Source organism: Phytophthora ramorum, assembly GCF_020800215.1.
Source record: "Phytophthora ramorum isolate Pr-102 chromosome Unknown Phyram_PR-102_s0016, whole genome shotgun sequence".
In the NCBI taxonomy this organism is placed as follows: Eukaryota; Oomycota; class Peronosporomycetes; order Peronosporales; family Peronosporaceae; genus Phytophthora; species Phytophthora ramorum.
In genome coordinates, this window is record NW_027150662.1 from 993618 (window position 1) to 1016940 (window position 23323).

Sequence of the window (23323 nt, forward strand, 5' to 3'; positions counted from 1 at the left end):
CAAAGCCTTTGACTGGTGCTGTACAGGCCGGGTGCCACTCTCGCCTCGACCTTTCTGATCGGGGCCTGCGAACGACTGGAGCAGGCGGACGATCAAGGTCCTTGCTCCAGTTCTGCGGACGTTCGTCCCCGCCGTCCGGAATCCGCCCGACGTCAAACTCCCAACCTCTGCAGGAGTCAGTGCTCGTGAGGACTAAAGCTCTTTGGCATGAATCTCCACCACCTGCTACGTGTAGCAGCGCCGGTGTCGTGTCGACATAGTTTGCTGGAAAAGGAACCCATCGAGTCTCATGCTGGTCGTCTCCACGCCGAGTCTCAACGTAGCAACTGCAGATCCACTTGACCACAATGTGGTGTGGAGCACACACGATGGCTCACGACGTGGATGGGGCGACGGTATTGCCGCTTGCGCGCGCTCTCTGCGCCGTCTGTAGCAGCGCCGCGGAGCCCAGAACAATCCCCGCCTTAGTATCGGATTCGCGCTCTTCCCCCGCTCCCGTCGGCGTCGCCATGGCCCCCTCCGCGGCAGCCCCCGGGCGCGACAAACGCATCAAAGTGTGCGTCCGCCTGCGCCCCTTCACGCGCAACGAGAAGCTCAAGGCTGGCGGCAAAGCGGCCTGGACCTGGTACCAACCTACGCAAGTCCGTCGATCTTAGGTGCATTTTTTAGTGCTGACGACCAATAATCTGTGCTGCCAATTAGGCACGAGAACACTATTTATCAGCAGATTTTCCCGGCACAGATCCCGTCGCGAGTGGTCAACAGCGACGGCGAGGAGAAGAAGCGTAGCGGCGGATCCACGGCGTCTTCCAGCTCCTCGGCGCTGCGGGACTCGGCGTCCACTTTGCCGTCCTCGTACACGTTCGACTATTTGTACCCCCCTGCGACACAAACCCAAAAAGTGTACGACGAGACCGTCAAGGTAATGGACCAAATAATAGTGAGCCATTGCCATTTTTGGCTTTGGATCACTTGGCTACTTTTGTCGTGCAAGGATGCGGGCATCCCACCTCCAAACTTTTACACAAAAGTTACGATTGGTGAACTCATAAACTAACTTTGTCGCTGTTCGGTGCTTAGGATGCCATTATGGCGGCCACGGAAGGCTACCACTCGTCCGTGTTCCTGTATGGACAAACGGGCACGGGCAAGACGTACACGATGCAGGTTGGTGAAAGCTGACTTTTTTTGGTAATCGACGGTGAACCGACTCTTTGTGCTGACTATTTTTTGCAGGGTGGGCGAGGAGATCCTGGTATTATTCAGCTAGGCGTGCAGGATATCTTTGACCATATTGCACGGCACCCGAGCATGGAGTTCTTGTTGCGCTTTTCGTATTTGGAGATTTACAACGAGCGGATCCACGATTTGCTAGCGGCCGGCGCGAAATCGGACATCAAGATCTATGATGTGCACAACCGAGGAGCTGCCGCGTCCGGCAATGGTCGCGATGGGTTCGTCACGAAAGACGTGGTGATCAAAGGCTTGCGGGAGGAGATTGTGCTGTCCACAGAGCACGTGCTGTCGCTCGTGGAGGTGGGCAACCTGCACCGTCACATGGCCATGACCGAGTCGAACGACCAATCCTCCAGGTCTCACGTCGTGTTTCGAATGGTAAAATCCATCTCGTTTTTGTGTTGCTTGTCGAGCTCGTCCTACGTGGACAGCCTCATCAGAAAGGGAGCTTCTCGACGCTGCTACATAGTGGCACAGAGCTTTGAACTGACTCACTTACTCACGCTTTTTGTCTGGCTTGTGCTTGCTTGAAGGTGATCGAGAGTCAAGCGAAACGGAGCAGTCGAGACCGAGGCGAAGTGGCGCCAGTGCGCTCGGCGACACTGAATATTATCGATCTCGCCGGCTCTGAGAGCGTTCGGCTAGCCAACACCACAGGACAAGCGTTAGAGGAAGGCAAGTTCATCAACCGCAGCTTGCTCACGTTAGGGCACATCATCTGGAAGCTCAGTCGCGACCGACACAGGAAAGGACCAGGAGGAGTTCGGACTCCTAGCACGCCGCATTTGCCGTATCGCAATTCCAAACTCACGCGGATTTTGCAGCCATCGCTAGGCGGCCAGGCGCAGATTGCAATTGTCTGCACGGCTTCACCATCCGTCGAGTGCTTAGCGGAGACCCACAACACGTTGAAGTTTGCAAGTCGCGCGCGACGAGTACGCAACCGTGTGGTTGTGAACGAAGGTTTGGGCGAGTCGGCGCTGCTGAAGAAGTACCGAGCTCGAATTCACGAGTTAGAAGTGCAGCTGGACCATCTCCAGCTACGCCGGAGACCCAGAGGACCAGCACCGATGAGTACGTCAACCAAGTCAACGCTGGACGAGCGGCAGATGGAGCTCAAGTTCGCCATCAACAACATCAATCGCGTGATTTTGAACTCGTCGCAGGCCCAGGAGCGGCCTGACGATGAGGAGCTCGCGTCAGTAGACGACGATACGTTTCCTGCTATGGCCACGCCCCCGCAACCGTGGGAAGCGCCCCCGCCGCCGCCAATCCAGACGACGCGACGTGGTGAATCCGCTGCTGTAGCTCAACCCCAACGAAAGCCAACACCGAGACAGCTTGCAGCTCGACAACAGGCTGAGATGGAGTCCCAGGTACCTCAAACCCAGTCCAGAGCAGCCACACGGCCGCTGCTGCGTCGTGAACCGGTGCACAGCACCAGCAGCGTCAGTATCGCCGCACCAGAACCTGTCGAGGAGGAGGAAGGCAAGGACGACGACCATGCGCGCCCACGCCTCGTTCACTCTGGAAGTTCCGCCAACACGTCCAACAAGACGCTGATCGGCAGCGGCGGAAGTGCCAGTACGAAGACTCTTCCGCTGTCGGCCTCGTCATCTCGACACCTCACGGACGTCGACGACGACCTCGCAGAGACCAAAGAGGAGTATGACGGGGACGAAGAAGACGAACCGGAGCACGAGGAAGACGCGCACGATACGCCGACCAACCCCGAAGGGCTCCAGGGAGAAGCCCCCGTGGCTCCCACGCCGACGCCGACGCCACCAGCTCCACCTCTAGCTTCCTCGAGCAGCGCTCGGCCATCGCTCACTTCAATGCTCAAGAGCAAGTATCTGGACGAACTGTCCAAAATGGACCAGCGAGTCGGCAGGTGGCAGCGCACGGAGGAGGACGAGCTGTACAAGCAGAAGGAGCTCCTGCGCGAATTCGTGCGCGGCCTTGAGATCGCCCAAGCTGAGCAAGAAACGCGGATGAGCAAGATCCGCGAGCTGGAGGTGGAGAACCGTCGACTGCGGTTGGCAGTGGCCTCCCGCGAGGACGAGCTGTCGCACTTGAAGGCAGAGACCGCTACTCAAACCCGCGACCCCGAGTCCTCTTAGACTGATGAGGTACGGGTGTGCTGTAGTTCTGACTGGTGTATTTTTCGTGGCCTTCAAGAGGACACATGAAACCAAGGAATATTAGAGGTGGCCGATCAGGGAACTTAAACTACTAGCAAACGGGATATAGATTGTATAAGGATGGCAAGGTGTATCCAATAGACGCCACCAACAAGTACACGAGCTCAACCTAAAGCCGCTACTCTACTAAAGCACGTAGGGTTTCTGATCTTCTTGCAGGTAAAATTCAAGTCGTGAGCCCTACTAAATCATCGTAGCGCTGCCAAATAATTGACGGCTTCCTTCATCTCGACCCTCGCGCTTGGATCATATGCGCACATTTGCTGCACCAAGTTGTACGCTTTTTCACTGCATTTGGGAGGTCGTTGTGGAATGCTTCTCTGGTTCACATGGTACTTGACAACCATATCATCCAGCGTTCCCCATGGAAACCCCCCACTAACTGCTTCGAGGATACACATCCCAAACGAGTAGACATCCGAAGCAAACGATGATTTATCACCGTGGAGCACTTCAGGAGCTTTCCATCGGATCGCACCAACATTGTGGCCCAGACTGCCCTGCAACTCGCTCTCGGGCTCTTCAACCTCGTCTTGGGAGCTTATCTCCAGGGCACTAAGACCAAAGTCCGTCAACTTTGCTCGACCGTCACTTCCAATGAGGATGTTGTTGCACTTTAGATCCCCGTGCACGATGTTTTTTGCATGCAGATAGCGCAGTCCTAAAGCTGCCTCGTACAGTTTACCCCACACTTCGTCCGGATGAGAACGCAAATACTTGTCGAGTTGGCCTCCTCCCGCGAATTCGCAGACGAAGAACGGCTCTCCAACGTGGCAAGCGCCGAACAATTGCACCACACTGAGATGGTACAGCTTGCACCAGATCTCCACTTCGTTCAAAAACACAGCTTCCATTTGGGGCGTATTCTCCGAGATGGGGGTTGAGGCTTCCGACTCATACGTGAAGCTTGTATGTGGAGACACTTGTTTTCTCCTGTTGGACAGCAACAGTTTTTTAACGATCACTTGCGCGCTCTTCCACTTTCCCTGATGTACGGAGCCAAACGCTCCGCTACTGAACTCGTTGAGGCTGTCAAAGTCGACTTCATAAGCTGGGATAAACCAGTTGGAGTTCTTCGACGCTGCCAGAGATGAAATCACAGCCTCTGCGCTTGCAACGTCACTTTGGCTGCTCACTGCAAAATAGCTGGTAGGATGCTTGGCCAGCTCAAAGCGCAAGTAAGTCAGAGCTTCTTCGCGGTCGCTTTCGTCTTTCACATCTTCCAGCAATGAAACGACATTTTTCAACTTGTGCATGATGGTACGTCTTTGTTCATTTCGTCGGTGCTCCCACGTATGTCTCCAGTCATGAATGGTACCCGTCCGACACAAGCCTGCGCTGGCCATTAGCAAGTCAATATCCCCATGCACAGAAAATGCATCGTCAGCTTCTTGACGAATTGCGACGAAACGAGCCGCTACCGCACAGCCCAGTGCTCGTGTCCTTTCCAGACAACTCCTGGAGTAGTGTAAGATACTGGTGTAGCGCTGTACAAGTTGGCGAGATGGAGAATCAGTTCGAGCTTTTAGTTGGTCAAATACGTCCACCAGGCGCTTGTACACATCTCGATTCATGTCATTCATGGTGATGACTTCGCTGGTCATCCGCTCGATCGCGTGGAGTGTTTGTGTTACAGTTGAGATCGGTACCGAAATCATGGGTACGTCGCCAAGATTTGCCCAGCAGAGAGGAATCTCGCGCTCGTCCAGCTCGACAGAAAATCTGTCGGGATTTTCATGTTCGTACGTAAACGCTTCGAGTTCTCGCACCACATCAGACGCGGACAAGCGCTCACGTGGCTCGAAGCAACACATTTGTCGTATGAGTTTCCACTGGGGCGGGGTCATTTCATCAGGTTTGTTGGGAAGATGACCCGACCTGATAGCTTCGTCGCGGGCGCCACCGAAAAGGTTCCACAAATCGCCCGTGGTCTTGAACGCCTGAACTATGGTTAACCCGAAAGCGAAGACATCCGATGCAAAAGTAGGTGGAGACCCAGCAAGAACCTCGGGAGAAGTCCAGGACGGATTCTGGCGAAAATGTATTTCGTCCTGATCGCCGCCAAGGTTCTTCAGTTTTGCGAATCCGTTGGCTGCGATGGCAATGTTAGCACAGCTGATGTCTCCGTGGACAACATCTCGATCATGTAAGTACGCCAACCCCATAGCGGCTTCGTGCAGTTTGTCCCAAACGCGAGCTCGATTGGCCTCGTTCCCCAAATATTCGAAAAGGGATCCGTGAGTTGGTCGCTCGTAGACGAAAAAGGGGTCGTCAACATCGTCTCCGTGGCAGACACCGTAGAGTTTGACGACATGCGGATGGCTCAACTTCGACCACTGCTCAAGTTCTTCGACGATGTTCTTGGATTGCCAGCGCTTTTTCACTTTCACTTGGACGGGTGAGTCGAGCCACATTCCACTGGCACAATCCTGGAGCAGTGGGGATTCAAACTGGATATCACTACGGTCGAGACGGTACTCTGTGTAGTCATCCAGGGCATTTGGAGCCGATTCCGGGGCTGGTTCTGGGGCGCGGTTGGAGATCATCTCTAGCAAAACGTCTGCTAGCTCAGTATGGCCGCGTTCTAATGCAAGGACTAGCGCGGTTTTGCCAGTAATGGTCTCGCAATCTAACGTAGCACCGTTGTCGATCAACACTTGAACGGCTTGAAGACGTCCTGCTGCGGCGGCACAATGTAGTGGTGTCCACCCACGCCGATCACAGCAATTTGTGTCTGCAGAATAAAGCAGAGTATCGATCACAGCCATGTGGCCACCAACTGCCGCATGATGTAGAGCTGTTCGGCCAGCTAAGTCAACGTCGTCGGTGTTCCACTCGGCGCTCAGCAGATAGCTCAAAACACGCGAGTGGCCAAGGCGAGACGCCTCAATGATCGGCGTGATTCCAAGGTTGTCAGCTTGGTCAACAGCGAGGCCTCTCTCCACCAGCAACTCCGCAGTTTCTACGCTACCTCCAGCTGCAGCTTCATGAAGGGCAGTTCTTCCGTTGTCGTTCACATGGGAGATATCCAGTCCGAAATCTGTGGTCACGTTCTCAACGAACTCAGAATTGCCCGCGTTCGAAGCAGCAAAGAGGGCGTCTTGCAAGTCGGTCCTTCTCGGGGCTTCGTCGAAAAAGCAATTCTTGAGGAAAAACTCGATGATCGTTAAGTGCTTCGCAACAGCAGCGTGGTGCAGAGCGGTATGTCCCCACTTGTCAGTGTCTGAGGCTTTGAGTCCACGATCAACGAGAATCGTGGCAACGTCGAGATTCTCTCTCAAACCGCCGGACGCGATGTGCAAAGCGCTTTGTCCACTGCTACTTCGTTTGCTGACTGAAGCTCCTCTCTCCAAAAGCCACTCGGCGACATTAAAGCGCCCGTATTGAGCTGCCTTCAGTAGCGCTGTAAAGCCATCGCCGTCTGCGTCATCCACTCGAAGTCCGTTATCCACGAGCCATTCCACAACGCCCAGATTCGCTTGTGTGGCTGCTTGGTGCAGCACAGTTTGACCTCTGGCATTTCTCGCGTCTAAGGTAACACCGTGAGCCAGAAGCCAATCTAGCATTTGAACGCTCCCACCCCAAACAGCCTTCGAGAGTGCCGAGTTACCGCCCAAATCTCGTTCGTTTAGCAGATCAGCCGTTCTGATGTCCAGGAGTTCTCCAGCCGCCGCACACAACGTCTCAACCACGTGAACGTTCCCACTTCCAGCAGCTTCACACAACTCTGCCACCACTTGACCTCGATTCATGCGTGTTAGCACACGCGTTACCAGTTCCAGAGACCTACCAATCGCCCTACCCAGAGAAAACCCCACCGAAGTGTCGACGAACGATTCAATTAGCCGCACAATAGGCTCCTCTGCTGCTACGTGAGGGTAGTTCCGGCATACGACGCTGACAGCTGCCAGCAAAGGCAGCATTTGGTCGGTGGCGATTCTTCACTTGGAGGCGTTTTCGAAAGTGCCTCTTTTCCAGACGCAGCGGGAGTCGCGCTTGGAAAGATCCAAAAGCGATAGCGGGTGCACTAGATGCAATGCTGCACTCTTCTTCCGTGTGAAAGTGGTTGGGTTGCATACAACTACAGCATCCTTCTCGTAACGGAAACGAATCTTAAATGACACCAAGTGCGGCTGCGAGGTGCCTTTCTACTGGTAAACTGCAAGGTGGAACTTCGTGTTTTTGCGGTAGGATACTTTACTTTCGCCAAATTCAGCACTTGCCTCTTCCTACGCGACGCTGTCGCTCGTACATTCTCTGGTTTATCAACTATATGACAAGGCGCATGGGTGCGCTAACTGGTCTTATCTAAAGTCTGATTTCATGGCAAACACGCAGCGTTTGATTTTAGGTTGGTACACAAATGACGGTGCTATCAAGAAAAGCAAATGTACTTCAGTACTACCTAACAAGCAAGAACTGTACTACTTGGCCAGCGGTTACGGCTGCGTGATTTCCTGGATCTTGTCGTTTTCAATCTGCACCCCGAGTTGAGCTCGCTTGATTAGCATCGGCAGACGCTCCCTCGCCTCCTGCGACGTCGGGATGTCTTCCATCACGCGACAGTTCTCATCGATGACCTTTTTCATGGTCTTGGCGCTTGTGAAAGTGATGCGTCCGAGCACCAACCAGTTGTACCAGGAGTCGGTGATCGCCTGCACGAACTCCTCTTCAAAGTCTTGCACCAGCTCCATGTCGCTCACGTCGCTGAGCTTATCGCAGTGAGACTTGACCTCGAGCCAGTACGCTCGCATCGCCTCAAAGGCCGACGTCACGCGGCCAATTGCCTTGATGGCCAGCTCCAGCGACAGCTTGGCCGTCGCCAAATGGTTGTTTTCGTCGGATGCATGTTTAAGTCGGGCCACCGTCCCGGCCAGATCGGCGGATGCCTTGCGTTCTTGCTCTTGGAGCAGGATCCGTTCCTGATGGTACGCTGCCTCGCGCTGCGCTGCGCTCTCCGTAGCCCTGAAAGCTTGAGATTCCTGAGTCGTCCCGACATGTTGGGTTTCCGACCGTGCTTGTTCCAGGCACTCGATTTCAGCGGTATACCCAGCAATCTCCTCGCAGAGAAGCTGCTTCTTGTCCTCGTCGGTCTCTGCCTCCATCGCACATCGTGCTTTTGCCAGCTTGGCTTTCTTCTCGACTATGGTGGCGGATGCAGCATCGAGAGGGGAGCGAGACATCATCGGAGCGGTAGGCAGCCCCGACTTCCCAGCGTACGCCTGCGCGCAAGCAGTGAGTGGTGCCAGCACCGCAGACACCATCGCGACTGCAAAAGCTCTCGTTCTCGCGAGATCGGCCTCATCTGCCGCTTTCTTCTCGTTCTCTTTGGCCTCGAGCACTTGAGTCGTTAACTTGGTTGTCATGGATGCCAGTTCTAGTCGGGTAGCCTCAAGCTCTGCGGACTTGGTTTGGTTCTCCTTGTGCTTCTTCTCCACCTCGACGTTGTCCGTAGAGGTGGCCGCCAAGGCTGTCTCGGCGAGCTCGCACATCTTCTGCGACTTGGTCACCAATTCATCCGCTCGGTTGGCCATTTTGCCCGCCATCTCACTCGTCTTCTGCAAGCACAGGAACGCGTTCTCGGGCCGGTTCTTGGACAGCATGAGGAGCGCAAGTTTGTGCTTCTTGAGCGAATCGAAGCAGCCGTCAACGAAATCCAAGCACGTGATTTGGGTGTCGTAGCTCAAGGTGAGGCAGCCCGATTGCAGTTGCAGGACAGACGTTTGGGAGCTTGACGACTTGCACCCGGCGTACGCAAGTTCGACCAGTTTGGGTACCAGCTGAAGTTTCTCGAAGGCTCCAGTCACACCGGCGAGTACGAATTTCTCCTCCGTCCCTTTGATGATGGATTTCACCGAGTCATCGTCAAAGACTGGTACCATGTTGGTGAAACTCGTGTACGGGACGGACAGGATCAGACTGGTTGTGGCCGGGTACGACGAGTTCGAAGCCATCTTGATCTAGCGCTGGAGTTGCTTCGGAAACCTTGGGCTTGGTTGGCAAGAAGTAAATTGAAGAATGAGATTGTACGTCAACGGGTTCTGCAGCAAGTCCTCTGAGAACAGAGAATAGGATACCCCATGACGCTCCTCGCTGAAATCCAGGATTTCAAGCAGACCGTTTTGTAAGAACAATGCTAAGTGGGTACGGGAGGCGGACTTTTGAATAACTTTTTTGTTGCCTGTTTCCGGACAGCACATTTCCAAACACAGGTGTAGATCCGAGCTTTGCACGATGTCTGTAGGGAAACAAAAGTGGACCGTCTTGCGTGTTACCCACTGGTTTACCAGTCAGACACGTGCAATCCAAATCTAACTTGCGCCATGGATCGAGTCACTCCCAAGATCCGGTGCACCCATCGGGAAGCTGGACACACGATTCGAGTGGCCAGCTTCCCGATGGGTGCAACGGATCTTGGGCAACCGTACGCAATGAATGGCATGCAACGGAACTACAACATACTCACATCTGCATTTGCACTCTCGGAAAAACAAGTCGCGCAGGTTGTCAGCAAGATGATACCTTACGCTCCACCGACACGCCTGATCATTTCAATAGCTTACCCCGACTTCTGCAGTATCGAGCCAATTCTCAACATTCCCTCGGCGAAAGACATTTTGAATGGAGTGGAGAACCGATTCCTGAGTTCAGGTGCTGTTGGGTCTTTCAAAGATCTGCACTCCGTTCTTGAACAGGTACAACTTGTGTTTGAGGAGCTGGAATGCCCCAACAATGAATCGTTTGATCAACAACTGGAACAACGCTGCCTCAGCTTGTGCTATGACTCTCAAGTTGCATGTTCCGATATCGCGGAGTGGTCCTTTGACGCTATGAAGAACCACAAATTCGCGCTCGAAATGCTGATGAAGGATCGCCCAGACGACGTCTTCGTACATTTGAAAAACACTTACCAAATTGTGGTCGACATGGTCTGTTGTTCAGATAAATTGGAGCTCAAATGGAGTCAACTGGTTACAGCATACGATGGTGCTTTGGAGACGGAGACGGCAGAGACTAAAATTGCAAGGGCCATGAAACTTTACTGGGGCGTCGTGAAAGCGCACTGTCACCACCGCCGTAACGACTTCATCATGACCCTAGTCCAAGGCGTGGGGAGCGAATTTGCAGGGTTAATCCACACAATGGAAGACGAACTGGTGGATTCGGCCACCTCCTCGTGGTACGCGTGGGTAGCATTTGGACACTTTAACGCTGAAGGGGCCAAGGTTTTCAGAACGAACCAGGCCTATCCGATGATGTCGTCTTCGACCGCTATCACCCCTGCACAAATCAACCAACTAGCCGAGATTCAAGATATTGCTACCTTCTGTCTTGCCACCCGCAAGGTTCTGAACATCATGCAAGAGCGAAATGACCGGAAGCGCATCCGCCTGGAAGAGGAGCAACATCGGCTAGACGAAAAGCTGCGTGACACATCGGAGGCTCATCATCGTGCTTCCTCAAAGCTCCAAGAGAAAGAGAGTGAAAGGCGTGTCCAAGAGCAAGAGCTGGCATGCCGAACAAGTGAAATGGATTCACTTCGATCCCAAATTCATCAAGAAAACGAGGAGGTTGCTCGGTTGCATCGAGAAATCCGACAACAGGAGGAGCGACAGTGCAACGGCCTTCTAGGCATCGTTCCTATCGTTGGAATTGTCAACGCTATCGTCAAGAACGATGCTAAGCTTGCAATTCCTGGATACGCTTCAATCGATGCCCTTGTCTCTGCAATTCGCGGCGATCTAACGAATGCACAAAAGTGTCAGGAGCGCACGCAAGGGACTGTGGGTCACCTTCAGGAGAAAGCCGAACAATCCCACCGTCTAGTTGCAGAAACCCAGTGTGAAATTGACCGACTCGTGGATGACATGTCCCGCTTCCAGAGCAAGATTGACAAGTACGACTGCAGCATCCGCTCCACCGGGCAAGAACTCTGCACTGTGAACGAGTTCCGTGGACAGGTCTTGAGACTGCAGTCGAGATACCAATTCCTGAGAGACGACATGGACCTACTTCTTGAGCTGGATGATATCTCGACCAAGGACCAGTGCGTCGAAGCTCTACGCTGTCTTTCATTAACAGTGTAAAGCGGATGACAACTACCTGGAATCCAAGTATCATTTCTTCTCCGTATTCAATTCGAAAACAAGAAATCAAGCACCAGATTAACAATTGAAGTACTACTACGTAGTACAAAATCCATACTTTACTCTATATTGCAAGAACTACTTTGGATCGGTGATCTTCTCGGTTCCTTATTGTTGAGAATGGAGAAACTCGTCCCTCCGACGAGCTTGGAATACTGAAGATGTGTGCGTGTGCGCGCGCTATGACAGCGCCACACGATACTGACCCCCACAGACACAGTAAAAACGGCTGCAGCCAACGATCCGGAGGTTATGAGCCTCCTGTATCAAAAATCGTCGGCCGAAATGATTAACGTCGTAGTTGCCGTTGTCGCCTTTCTGGAGATCATGGCGCTCAGATCGTCGACATGCTTGACTCAGTCGATAAATTACGCGCGAAAACATTGACCGCAGACTCCCCGTTGTTGAGCCAACGCTGAAGCTGACTTTCGACGCGGTAAGAAACGTGTTGGCCTACTCGACGGTGGAGACGGACAGCCTCGCTCTGTCGGTAATTGCCTCAGCAAAGTACTTGCGGGGAAAGCGCTGCATGTCACCACGACAAGGACAAACAGCCGCATGATTGCTAGAGTGATACCTGCGAAATGGAAGTCAATAGACAGAGGTTGGTCCTGTTCCTACTTTCACTGGCCCCAGGATCAACCATTCGAGTTCAATAATGAATTGTTGCAGTGTGACGAGGTCGTCTGCCGGGTCGGTGTGGGCAATCAAGACGTTTGTATTCCACGCCTCAAGACAAGGCGTAATGCAAAACGAGTCCACTTGATGCGTGCCCACCTCATTTGTCTTCGCATCACTTGCCATCACCCCTTTTAAACAGTTGTGGTGGGTTTTGACTTTAGCTCCCCGCAACGTTGGACTCGACGAGTGCTCCTCCACACCGTTCTCGAACAATTGAGGCGTTTGTCGGCTATTTCTCCTCTCCAGGCTTTTCGTAGCTGCGATTGAGTCAGCGCTCTCACGAACAGCATGGGGTCGTTGTTGACAGACTTTGCTCCGCTGTGAAAGAGACACTATCAAGTGCACCTAGCCAATGCAACTACAGTGTTGTTGTACTTCCAATCAAGGATTCTCTACGGGTCCTTGTTCTGACACGAAGCGCACAAGCACCTGCTGCGTTTTCACATTTGGAACTCACACCACTACTCAACGTACAATCCAGGGACGTGTACTAGAAGCACTTGCACTCGTTCATTAGACTGTGTTAGCTTGCTGTGCGGCAGACGTGAGGTAGAGAGGCTCCATGTAGCCACAGTCACCTCGGTCTCCTTCGCCACCGAACCCATCGCTACTCGTAAAGCCGTACGCGCAACGACACCCGCCGGTGAGGTGGTTGCAGATCCCGCGATTCGCGCAAACCACCTCTTCTTTCGTGCCTTGTACAGACCCGCCGACGCCATCAACGCTGATCGTCAACGTGAGAGCTCCATCGAGGATCCAGCGCAACGGCGGCAAGTCGCCAAAATTCGTCAGGAACTCGATGCGCATCGTGTTGGATCCTGCAGCGTTGCACGCGGGCGAGCCGCTGACCAAGTTGGTATCCGTGCTGTAGGTAACGGATACTTTACCGACTGTCGTCAAGGCCTCCAATGCCGCTGCTAGCGAAGCGGCGGGCGCATTAAACGGCAGTTGGGGCGTCGCTGCATCTCGGAATTTGAGAGTGAAGAAGCCTGAGTTCCCTGTGCACACGAGCATCTGCACCTCGTTCTGCTGTCGCAGCGTCATGGGGTCGTCCCCTGTCGGACACGAGCGCTGGGAGCAATCGTGGCCCTCCCAGCCAGAGCTGCACAGACAACCCTGCATCACGTCGTAGTCCCACGTCTCCTTCTTGTTAGGGACGGCGCCGTAGGTCCAGCCCATGGTCTCCCCGTTGAGTGTTGCCTTCTTTGCCAGCTGCTCCATCGTGTAGCACGTTCCGTGGCCGCTGCAATCGTTCGGGCACAACACTGCACAACATCAAGCGACGAGAGCAATGATGAGGTCAGTACAGAGCTTGGAGCTAAACTGTAGCTCATCAAGGCAATTCTACACCTACATACATCGGTTGCACGCTGCACCAGTGAAGCCAGACATGCAGATACAGTCCCCCTTCGTTCGGTCGCACTCGCCAGCATTTGAGCACTCCACCAAAGCGTGTGCAGTGTCTGCAGTGTCTATGGGTCGGTCAAACCAGGATCGGCCTTTAGGGCAGAGGCGTTCGTTGCAGTCCCCGCCGGTAAAGCCTTGGTTGCAGATACAATCGTACGTCGGAGGCCCACGGCACGTGCCTTGACCACTGCAAGCGATCTCTCCAGGACACGCGGTGACGACTCCACTAACGTACCCACAGTCGCCGCGCTGGCCGATGCCTCCGGTACCGTCGCTGGAAAAATAGTTGGCGTAGCATGAGCAGACACCAGCGGTGCGGTCGCACAGGCCACGCCTTGAACATGGCAGGCTTTCCTTGGTGCCCTGCGTGATCGTCGCAAAGGTGAGCGTGGGGATTACAGAAGGCGTCGAGTGCGCGAGCCCCGTCGGATTGCCGTAGATGTCCGGCAGGCTGCCCAAAAGTTAACGAACGTGTGAGGTTCGTACATCAGTGGAATATATGATAGGAAACACGTACTCTCCAAAGTCCTGGGTGAACTCAATGCTGATGTCGTTTCCAATCGTGGTGCAGGCTGTGAGCGTGATGCCGCCGAAGGTTACGGTAGCTGCAGTCACGGAAGGTAGAGCCATGAACTTGGTTCTCAATGTCTTGGCAGTATCGTCAGCGAAAATCGGATCGGTTGTGTATCCGGCGAACGTGAGCGTAAAGCTACCAGACTAGCAGCACTCGTTAAAGAAACCATCGTAGCTCCAATGAGCCAAATGAACAAGCGTGCTTACGGTAGCCTTGCAGTTAACCCGCTGCTTTTCATTCCTCTGGATGCCGTTCGGGTCCAGCAGAGTGCCAGTGAGCGGGTCGTCACCTACAGGACAAAATCCTGTTTGAACGGAGCCAAGTCAGTAGCAAAACGCAAGGGCTCCGACTCCAACTGGTTCGTACTCTCCATGCAGTTTGCGCCAGTATAGCCTCGATCGCAAACGCAACCGTAAATCTTGCGGGCGTCCCAGTTGTTATCATACGGGTAGATGGCTCCGCGACCAGGATCCTTCATCAACGCGTACGAGGCCATCGATTTGCAGCTCCCGTGGCCGTTGCACGTGCAGGTCACTGTGAACGGCAATTGATTTGGGTCGACGTTAGATATCAACCTTCAGACAGGAGCTGGATGGACGCACTTCGCTCGCAGGCTGCGCCTGTAAACCCCGAGTCACATGTGCAGGTTCCCGTGTCTAGTTCGCATTCTCCTCGATTCGAGCACGGAGTTAAATTGTGGCCGTTGTCCGTTCCAATGACCCCATCAGCCCAGGCACTGCCCAGCGGGCAGGTAGCTGCTCGAAGACCAGCCCAACCAGTGTTAGAAACTAATGATGTTTGAGTGCACGCACACGTGAAACAACGCGCACCTATTGAGCAGTCTGGGCCGGACCAACCCTTGGGACACGAGCACAAACCCTGCGCCAAGCAAAGACCACGACTGGAGCAGTAGTTTGGGCATGTGAAGCCTTCTGCGGGTCGTAGCAGACTCAGCCACAGCAGCCAAAGCACTGCGACCAGGGATTTCGACCGAGCGCTGCAGACACGAGGAAACCTCATGGAGCGACGAGGGAATAACACGAATCTTACTACACCACACTGGATCGACGCCGCGTAACTCCTGTGCGTCGGCAGTCGCCGCCGTAAATTTAGTTGGTCTGCCGAGTTCATACCTTTCGCCTATGATCTAGCCAGACCCATAACCTCCTTGACGTCCTTCAAGGTGACGGCAGCAAGCTCTGAGGCTTGATCCGCACCCCTCGCCAGCACCTTGTCGATATACTCCTGATCTGCCTCGTACTGCTTGATGCGCTCTCCAATGGGGCAAATCCTGGACGGCAGCAAAAGAAAGTTAGTACCAGCAAACATTTCATCGCGCAAATTGCAGCTCAAACGTACTTGGCAATGACAGCGTCAGCAACGCTGTCCTTGAAGGCGCCAGTTCCGCAGTCCGCGTACTGCGCCTCCAGCTGTGCGACGCTCTGGTCGGTGACAGCACTGGCAATATCCAGCAGGTTCGAGACGCCTGGTCGCTGCTCACGGTCGTAGTAGATGCCGCTTACAGCATCCGTGGTGGCTTTGCGCAGCTTCTTGCGGATATCGTCCGCCGTATCCGTCAGTTCAATGCGGCTCAGCGCGGACTTGTCACTCTTGCTCATTTTCTTTGTGGGGTCACGCAGACTCATGATGCGCGAGAGCGACTTGCGTGTAGCTCCTGTCAGCGTCGTGACATCCTCGTCCAGCATCGGAAAAGGTTTCGGTAGCACCTCCTTCCCGCCAGGGCGGTTGGATCCGAAGCGGTCGTTGAACGTCGTGGCGATCATCCTCGTGAGTTCCAAGTGCTGCTGCTGGTCTTCACCGACCGGCACGTGGGTCGCTCGGTACAGCAGGATATCCGCGGCCATGAGCACGGGGTAGGCCAGCAGCCCCAGCGAGCTGTCGCTCTTGGCGGACGCCGCCTTCTGCTTGAACTGCGTCATGCGCTGCAGCCAGCCGAGCGGCGTCATGCAGCTCAGCAGCCACGCGAGCTCGGCGTGCGCCGCCACGTCAGACTGACGGAACAGGATGTTGCGTGTCGGGTCCAGCCCCGCGCCCAGCAGCGCCGCTACCATCGAGTGCACCTGGTCGGGCATGCGCTGGGCGTCGAACGGCACGGTGAGCGCGTGCAGGTCCACCACCGAGTACAGGCGCGTCGGGGATGCGTCATCGCCCGAATAAGACCAAGTTGAAGTTGGTGACGAACTTTCTGAAGACCCATCTCCCTCTTTTGACAATGTGGCGACCGGTGACGAACTATCTTGCAGGGCCACCCATTTCGCGATGGCCCCGCAGTAGTTGCCTAGGTGGGGGGTGCCTGTGGGCTGGATGCCGGAGAACACGCGGCGCTCACGCTGGTCGTCACTTTGCAATGACTCCACGGTTGAAGCGGATGAGACGCAGCGTCGCGAGCCGGAGAGAGCGACGCGGTGAGGCTGGCGCACGGCGGGCAAACGCCAGAGCTGCGACGACATGACGGACGTGCGGACTTGGAACTGTCGGAATCTGATTGGCGGTATTGGACCTGTGTTGCGTAATGTGCATGCAGTTAGGTGGGTTCTTGTTTTGGGGATCCCAAACGGATGCAGTTTAGATTGGGCTCGCACGTGGCTTTGGTATCCAGCCTCAAGGTTTGTGATGTGTGAGTTCGACAGGAGAAACCTGCGGCCCACGAGCCCAGCACTGCGTTCAGCGAGCGGTCCGTTCGGTGTGGGGACGCCGCAAGTAAGAGACATCACAATTGAAAAAGAGACCAAAAGCGATGACCACTGGGGGGCATCCGAAAGAAGAGGAAGAGCAGCCGCTGCTGACCAGCGTCGAGGCTGAGTGTCGAGAGATTCCAGCCTTGACAGCTCACCCGCAAGTGGTTCGACGGATCGAGGGGTTTGTGGACTACGCACCGCAGTATTGGCTTCATTGGGCGTGTAGCAACCTGCCACTGAGACTTGTCAAGCGTGTGTACCTGAGCAAGCAACGTGATCAACAGAGTGTAATTGACGGACTCCTGTATGCCGCAATGGAGGGGAAGCTGGATGTGATGCAGTGGCTGTGTGCTAAGCAAGAGGAAGTGATAGGTATCCAGCCGAGCGAGTTGGTGAATGCAGGGTATGAATCACAGAACTTGCTAAGCTCAGCTGCATACAAAGGGGCACCTTCATGTGATGCAGTGGCTAGTCGAAAACAGAGCTCATGTGGATGACGAGACATTGATTGCCGCTGCTCAGGAAGGCCACTTTACTGCGGTTCAATGGCTCGTTGAGCTCGGTGCACACGTAAATGAAGCCGATGAAGATGGCAACACATGGAGCTGTTCGTACGGGATGCCTGGATATGGCAAAGTACCTGGTGGAAAAAGGAGCTTGTGTGATGGACTGAAGCAGCGACGGTAAGAGTGGACGCTCACCATTAAAACTTTCAAGGCAGAACCGCGCTACATCACGCCGCTGCAGTTGGAGCAATTCAGTCGGTCGAGATTCTTGTCGACTGTGGAGTAGACGTTCATCACGCAGACAAGTTTGAAGCAACACCAGTCCTTAAAGCCTCGCAGAACGGACAGCACAGTGTACCGCAACATCTACTGAGGTCTGGAGGCAGCATCCATGAAAGTGACCTAGTTGGCCAAACACCTTTTCACCTCTCGGCGCAGGGTGGTCATAAAGACATTGTTGAACTCCTGCTAAGCCATGGTGCAGACATCAGCAGCAGTGATGCGCGTGGTTGGGGACCGTTGCAAAGCGCTGCCGCATTCGGTCATCTTCATGTTGTACAAGTTCTGGTTGCTCATGGGGCGCTGGACTTCAAAACCATTTCGGGCCAGATTGCAAAGGACATTGGAGAAGAGCGTGGTCATTCTCAGGTGGTGAACTATTTGTCAGATCTCGAGGCAAATAGCACCTCCTTTATGTCGGGTACCCTGGCTAACGCTGGGTTTCTAGAGCATTACGAGCTCCAGCTTGACCCATACACTTCAACTCGATCACAACAATTGTGTCGGGTAGCACGGAAGGTTCGTGGCTGGACAAGCCAATTGAAATCAAACTCAAAAAGAAAAACTGGACTTCCGAGGCGTTCCTCAAAGTGGTCACACTTGAACCGTCCACACATCCTGAAATTGTACGGCATCTGGCACGACGACGACGCTTCTAAGGAACCTTACTTCGTCGTTGAGCGTCCAGCTTATGAGTCGATCACGTGCATTTGAACAGCGCAATTGGTGATATATGGAGCAAGCTGTACCAAGCCGCCCTGGGATTGCAGTATTTACATGACCACAACATTGTCCAAGGAACCCTTGGTCCCTACAGCATCGCTGTCGGCTCGAACGGAGTGGCAAATCTCCATATATTTGGAGGCAGTTCAGATGTTATTTACCTTGGTGTACCGCCCCTGAAGTTCTTGCTGGGCTACCAGCTTCGTTCGAATCCGACGTGTTCGTGTTCGTGTTCGGCTTGGACATCGTGGAGTCATTTAGACCCACTCTTTGGGATATGAGCGACAACAGCGAGATTCAAGACGCTGTACTGTCCGGGATGTTTCCAGTAAAACCCGACGTTATGACAGCAGCCCACTAGAACCTTATCGAGCGAATGTGCTGCTATAACCCCCTTGAACGCCTCTCTGCCTCGGATGTCGCTCGAAAGCTCGAAGTCATTAGTAGAAGCTACTCAATGAATTCACTGTGCACGACCTCCTTGATGAAATTCGTGAAATGTGCGAAGGTTCGACGACAATTGGCCAGATGAACCGAGATGTTTACGACCGGCTGATCGATATCTTCAAGCAGCTCGCAGCTCAAACCGGGGAATTGGCAATGGATGTCGTTTATCGATACGCCAACATCGTACGCTACCGCATGAGGCTCCAAACCACGAGTGCTGTGGGCTCAGCGCAAGCCGCTCGGTTTGCAGCGAGTCGTCAAGGAGCCGACGATACCTTCTCAGTTCACTAAGACATCGATCATTTCGCTGAAGCTTCGAGTTTGTCCCTAACACCGGAAGTTCACCAGTGGCGAGAGCAGTGGGAGCTTCGTCGTCAGCAGCCGAAGCATGAAATGTTGGAAACGTTGCAGGACTTGCATGCGCTCTCAGAAGACGTGGGAGGCGAAAAGGAACGAGAAGAGGCTCTGACGTACCTGCGCTCTGAACTGAGCAAACACCCCACAAGCTACGCAACAAGCAAAGCTGCCGACTTCACTCGTGCAGTCTGCTCCAGAGGAAGGTTACCTGAAATCCTCACTAGTTGTTGGCATCTGTACATTTCCCTGTCATATTCTCCTTCGTTCGGTTCGCTGCCAGTTGCTCATTGAAGCTACTGGTATTAATAACCTACAGACCGATCCCTCGTTGGAAAATACATAGCCCTCCAGCTGCCTTTGGGCGTAAGGTGCTGATCTTGAGAGCTGCTCAGCTTGTGGACTGCTGGTGCCTTGCGCGAGACGTCGTCGCGACGAGAAAGGTGAGATTTCGCTGCGGGGCAGTGCTGAGGAGCCCTACTCAGTGGAGATTCTTTTGCACGCCCACTTCGCTGGGGATTCGTGGTCGTCGGATGGCACGAACGTGCGTGTGGTGCCGTGCAAGTTGCTTGTTGGGTCTGAGATGCTGCCAGCTTGCCTCATGTCAGGGAGGGCGAGCTGACAGATGCTTGCAGCTCGTTGACGCTAAAGAGTAGTCACGGCAGTCAAGGATAATCGTCAAGGACTGAGGCTTTCGGTGCGAAGAGAAGATATGGCGGTAGGGGCCAGGCAGATGCAACATGAACGGCGGCCACGCTCTTGAGATGGTGTCGAGCGCAGAGCTCGAAGCAGTGCGCGCTGATGGCGTGCGTCACTTGGGTTATCACGTGTGTACTGTGAACAACTTGGAGGTCTCTTGTCGCCACAGCTCACTGAGGACACGGCATCATTTTACGACCGCGAATTTTCGGTTTGGATGGGGAGAGGGCGTGCGCTGTCGGAGGCGATCGCGCGACTTTGGACAGGCAAGGCGAGCGAGGGTTGCAGGCATTAGCATGGCGCGCACCACAGCGCGGCTTGGCCATCAGCTGCGGGCCAGTCGTGCTGAGCGTGTCGAGAGCGAGAGCTTCGTCTGCCAGTGGCCAGCTGAGGCCGCCTCACCGAGATGGCGCTCGATTTGCTGGTCGCTCCAGCAGAAGCTGCAGTCTTGTTGCCGAGGCCGAAACGCCTCGCGTAGCCTGCGATGTGTCGCCGCGCATGCAACCGCGGAGGCGAGTGGGGATTTGAAAGTTTGGACACGCCAAGTTGCCGGCCGTGTGCAACGCGCGCCGTGCAGAGACCGCCAGGTGGCTTCACTTTGCAGCAACCAACTGCAACAAGCGCCGACGAGCATCGTCGTCAGCCCCCCGCGGTCGTCGTCATAGTGCCGGTGGCCGGCGGCGGTTGCTCGATTTCGCAAGAAACGGCGGCGCGACAACCTCAGGCTGCGGATCCAGCGGCCCAGAGCTTGTTCTCGATGGCTGGCTGGCGGGTGTCGCTGGGCTCCGAAATCAGGATCGGACGCCCAGATTCGTGGCGGGCGGCGCCTTCCGCTGCAGTGCGTCGCCTCATTGTGCAAGTGTCTCCGGGCCTGCAAGCGGCGACTTAATTCTTCACGTCTCACATGACGGTGGGTAGGTCGCACTTAGAGTAAATAATGCACTTTAGCGGGTGTATTCCGCCGGACAGGGCGCCGACATCTCGGTGCGGTAGGCATTATCGCCGGCGCCCCAGCTGACTGCGGCGTCGGCAGATGGCGTTGACGTGCATCAGAGCCGGCGTCAATGCATCGCCACCGGGCTCGCACCCGCGACGGCTGCGCCACGTATTGCCCACGGCACCCCACCAAATGGTTTATCGCACGCGTTCGGCACGGCAGTCTTCGTCCAGCAGGCTGCGGCCGTCATCGGCTTGATTGAATAAAGTGAAATCCAGGCGCAACCCACACATTTAGACGATTGCCTCAGTTGAAGCTCCCACGACGACCCCAACTTGAGCTGCCCTGTTTGCCGGTTCTTTCCAGCCATGCCCTTGCGTGGTGCCGCGAATGATGGTCGGTTGCCGAACCCGGTTTTCCGCGGCGACTAAATCGGGGTCTCCAAAGCGTCGCGCATGGCGCATGGCGGCATCGACGTTGGCAGCCACGACGAGCGCCGTCGCCTCCAGCAACAGCCTCGCGCCAGCGGCTCGACGCCTCAACCCGCGCACGCACTCGAGTGTCGCCATTGGCGTCGCCGCCGTTTTGCTTGGCCGACCCCGTTTTAAAGCGTGGAATCCATCTGGGTAGGGTTAGAAGGTACGCACCGTCTGACGTGTGGACGTTTACTCGCGACGCGACGACAGCGCGGGTGGTTAGAGGTCGCCGCGTCTGCCCGAGCCGCGCCGCTCCTCGCAAGGAAAGCTCACATCGCAATTTGCCTGCCCGGCCACAGACCGACTCAGACACCCACACAGAACACTGCTAGCATGCCCAAGTCGCACTCGACGGGAGACACCGGCGCCGCCGTGGAGGACCACGCCGCCATGAAGAAGCAGTGGCAGACCAACCTGGAGATCGACCTGCTCAAGAGCGCGTGGATCCGCAAGGACCGCGAGCAGCACGGCGCGCACACGTCGCCCCCGCTCTCGGCCGGCAAGTGAGGAGGTTGCGGTCTAGAGGAGGGAGAAGGACACGAATCTACAGCGCCATCCTGCGAAAGCTGCCATTCACGGGCGACGCAGGCGCCAGATGCCGGGGAGCACACGACCGAGGGAGGAGAGGATGCATCCCGCAGACGCAGCCCCAACGCGCTGCTGCAACTGCCCTCGCTGTCGAGAGGTCGCGACGCTTGCAGCCACACAGCCCCAGCATCGTAGGTTTATTAGAGGAGGAGGAGATATTTAGTCATGATATAAATTATACACACACGTTGAGCTGCCAAACGCTTCTTCTGCATCTACTTGCTTCGCTGCGCTTCGCCTTGGCCTTCGGTTGCTGGCGTTGCACGGCGCGTGATGAAGACTGCCGAGACATGAGCACGGGCGTCCTTTCGCTTCCAAAGGGTGCGAAATAGATGACCCCGATGAGCGCCAGCCTCTTCTGCAGCGGGAAATCATCAATTCGACTTTGATTCGGGACCCTGTGAGATAGTTCCTGCTGGGCATGTGCCGAGTCAACAGCATCCGAGCCGTCTTCCTCGTGATGCCGCGAAGACGGCGATTGCGCCACTCGGTACACGGGCAGCAGCACCTCGTGGTGTAGTAGAGAGAGAGCCACTTGGCGACCTTGTAGGTGCAAGTCCTTCGTTCTGCGCTTGATCTGCTGGTGCGTGGAGGCGTATATGGTCTTGCTCACCCGCTGCCGCTTGCGCCAGTTCCTCTCGCGAGACTTGCGTGACAGAAGGCGACCAAATGGAAGCGAAGCACCTGGCGATCTGGTTTTCCGCGTTGTACACGGCCACAGCGAATCCGTCCGGGTCATAGATGGAGATGAAGTCTCGTACGCCAGGATCGATGGCACAGACGCGAGAGCTACTCAAGACTAGGGACGCACAGATAGAACTTGCCTGTACGTAGATCCTGCAGGCGTACGGCTACAGTCGGCTGTGGGGAATCCTCTTTCGTGTCGATACCTGTGTCGGTGCTGTTGTGGTAGCCGAAATATCGAGGATGGAAGCGAGCTCGCTTCCCCACACCCGTCCAGAGAATCCTTCCTTGTCTTCCGACGGAGGCTTCTAGGTACGCTGGCCGGTAGTTGCAGCCGTCGAAGTGCACGATAGGAGGCTCACGCCGAATGAATTGCCTTTTTGAAGTCTTGGAAGACCGAATCCAGCACCTCCGAGTTTGCTTCCAAGTCTGCGTGTTCCAGATCATGGCCATTACCGTTGCATGGCTTAAGCTTTTTCCGCAGCGGAAGCAGCGTTGTTCCCGGTCTTAAGGGGCAAGTGCACTCCTAGCTGCGGCTGTAGTGCATTTTGTTGGAGATGTTATTCCGTTTGCATAGCACTACAAAAACTGTTTTAACAGTATTAAAATGCCATCAGTGCTTCGACGTCGCCTTTCGGACATTGTTGCCCACCGAAAGCTGAGCTGCTGCTAGGGTTCCTCCCCG

The 23323-nt window shown here is 55.0% G+C and overlaps 7 protein-coding genes across 7 annotated transcripts; 3 read left to right on the forward strand and 4 right to left on the reverse strand.

Annotated features, from left to right (window-relative positions):
• Positions 1–509: 509 nt before the first annotated feature.
• KRP23_13010 (Kinesin-related protein 11) lies at positions 510–3356 on the forward strand (the record flags this gene model as incomplete). Its single annotated transcript, XM_067883669.1, has 5 exons — positions 510–625; positions 703–922; positions 1081–1167; positions 1237–1614; positions 1770–3356. The coding sequence occupies 5 exons, from the start codon at positions 510–512 to the stop codon at positions 3354–3356; spliced, it is 2388 nt and encodes a 795-aa protein (XP_067739094.1).
• A 269-nt stretch (positions 3357–3625) lies between these two features.
• KRP23_13011 (Ankyrin repeat domain-containing protein 50) lies at positions 3626–7360 on the reverse strand (the record flags this gene model as incomplete). Its single annotated transcript, XM_067883670.1, has 1 exon — positions 3626–7360. One exon carries the CDS (start codon positions 7358–7360, stop codon positions 3626–3628), a length of 3735 nt encoding a protein of 1244 aa, XP_067739095.1.
• Positions 7361–7876: 516 nt separating this feature from the next.
• Positions 7877–9391, reverse strand: KRP23_13012 (uncharacterized protein; the record flags this gene model as incomplete). Its single annotated transcript, XM_067883671.1, has 1 exon — positions 7877–9391. The coding sequence occupies one exon, from the start codon at positions 9389–9391 to the stop codon at positions 7877–7879; it is 1515 nt and encodes a 504-aa protein (XP_067739096.1).
• Positions 9392–9760: 369 nt separating this feature from the next.
• On the forward strand, positions 9761–11524 carry KRP23_13013 (uncharacterized protein; the record flags this gene model as incomplete). Its single annotated transcript, XM_067883672.1, has 1 exon — positions 9761–11524. One exon carries the CDS (start codon positions 9761–9763, stop codon positions 11522–11524), a length of 1764 nt encoding a protein of 587 aa, XP_067739097.1.
• A 1254-nt stretch (positions 11525–12778) lies between these two features.
• KRP23_13014 (Tenascin) lies at positions 12779–15266 on the reverse strand (the record flags this gene model as incomplete). The annotated part of the gene is made up of 7 exons (XM_067883673.1): positions 12779–13530; positions 13624–14123; positions 14190–14389; positions 14453–14535; positions 14613–14780; positions 14849–15001; positions 15077–15266. The coding sequence occupies 7 exons, from the start codon at positions 15264–15266 to the stop codon at positions 12779–12781; spliced, it is 2046 nt and encodes a 681-aa protein (XP_067739098.1).
• A 120-nt stretch (positions 15267–15386) lies between these two features.
• Positions 15387–16717, reverse strand: KRP23_13015 (Tryptophan--tRNA ligase; the record flags this gene model as incomplete). Its single annotated transcript, XM_067883674.1, has 2 exons — positions 15387–15537; positions 15606–16717. 2 exons carry the CDS (start codon positions 16715–16717, stop codon positions 15387–15389), a joined length of 1263 nt encoding a protein of 420 aa, XP_067739099.1.
• A 4982-nt stretch (positions 16718–21699) lies between these two features.
• KRP23_13016 (uncharacterized protein) lies at positions 21700–22089 on the forward strand (the record flags this gene model as incomplete). The annotated part of the gene is made up of 2 exons (XM_067883676.1): positions 21700–21869; positions 21933–22089. The coding sequence occupies 2 exons, from the start codon at positions 21700–21702 to the stop codon at positions 22087–22089; spliced, it is 327 nt and encodes a 108-aa protein (XP_067739100.1).
• Between the last annotated feature and the right edge of the window lie 1234 nt (positions 22090–23323).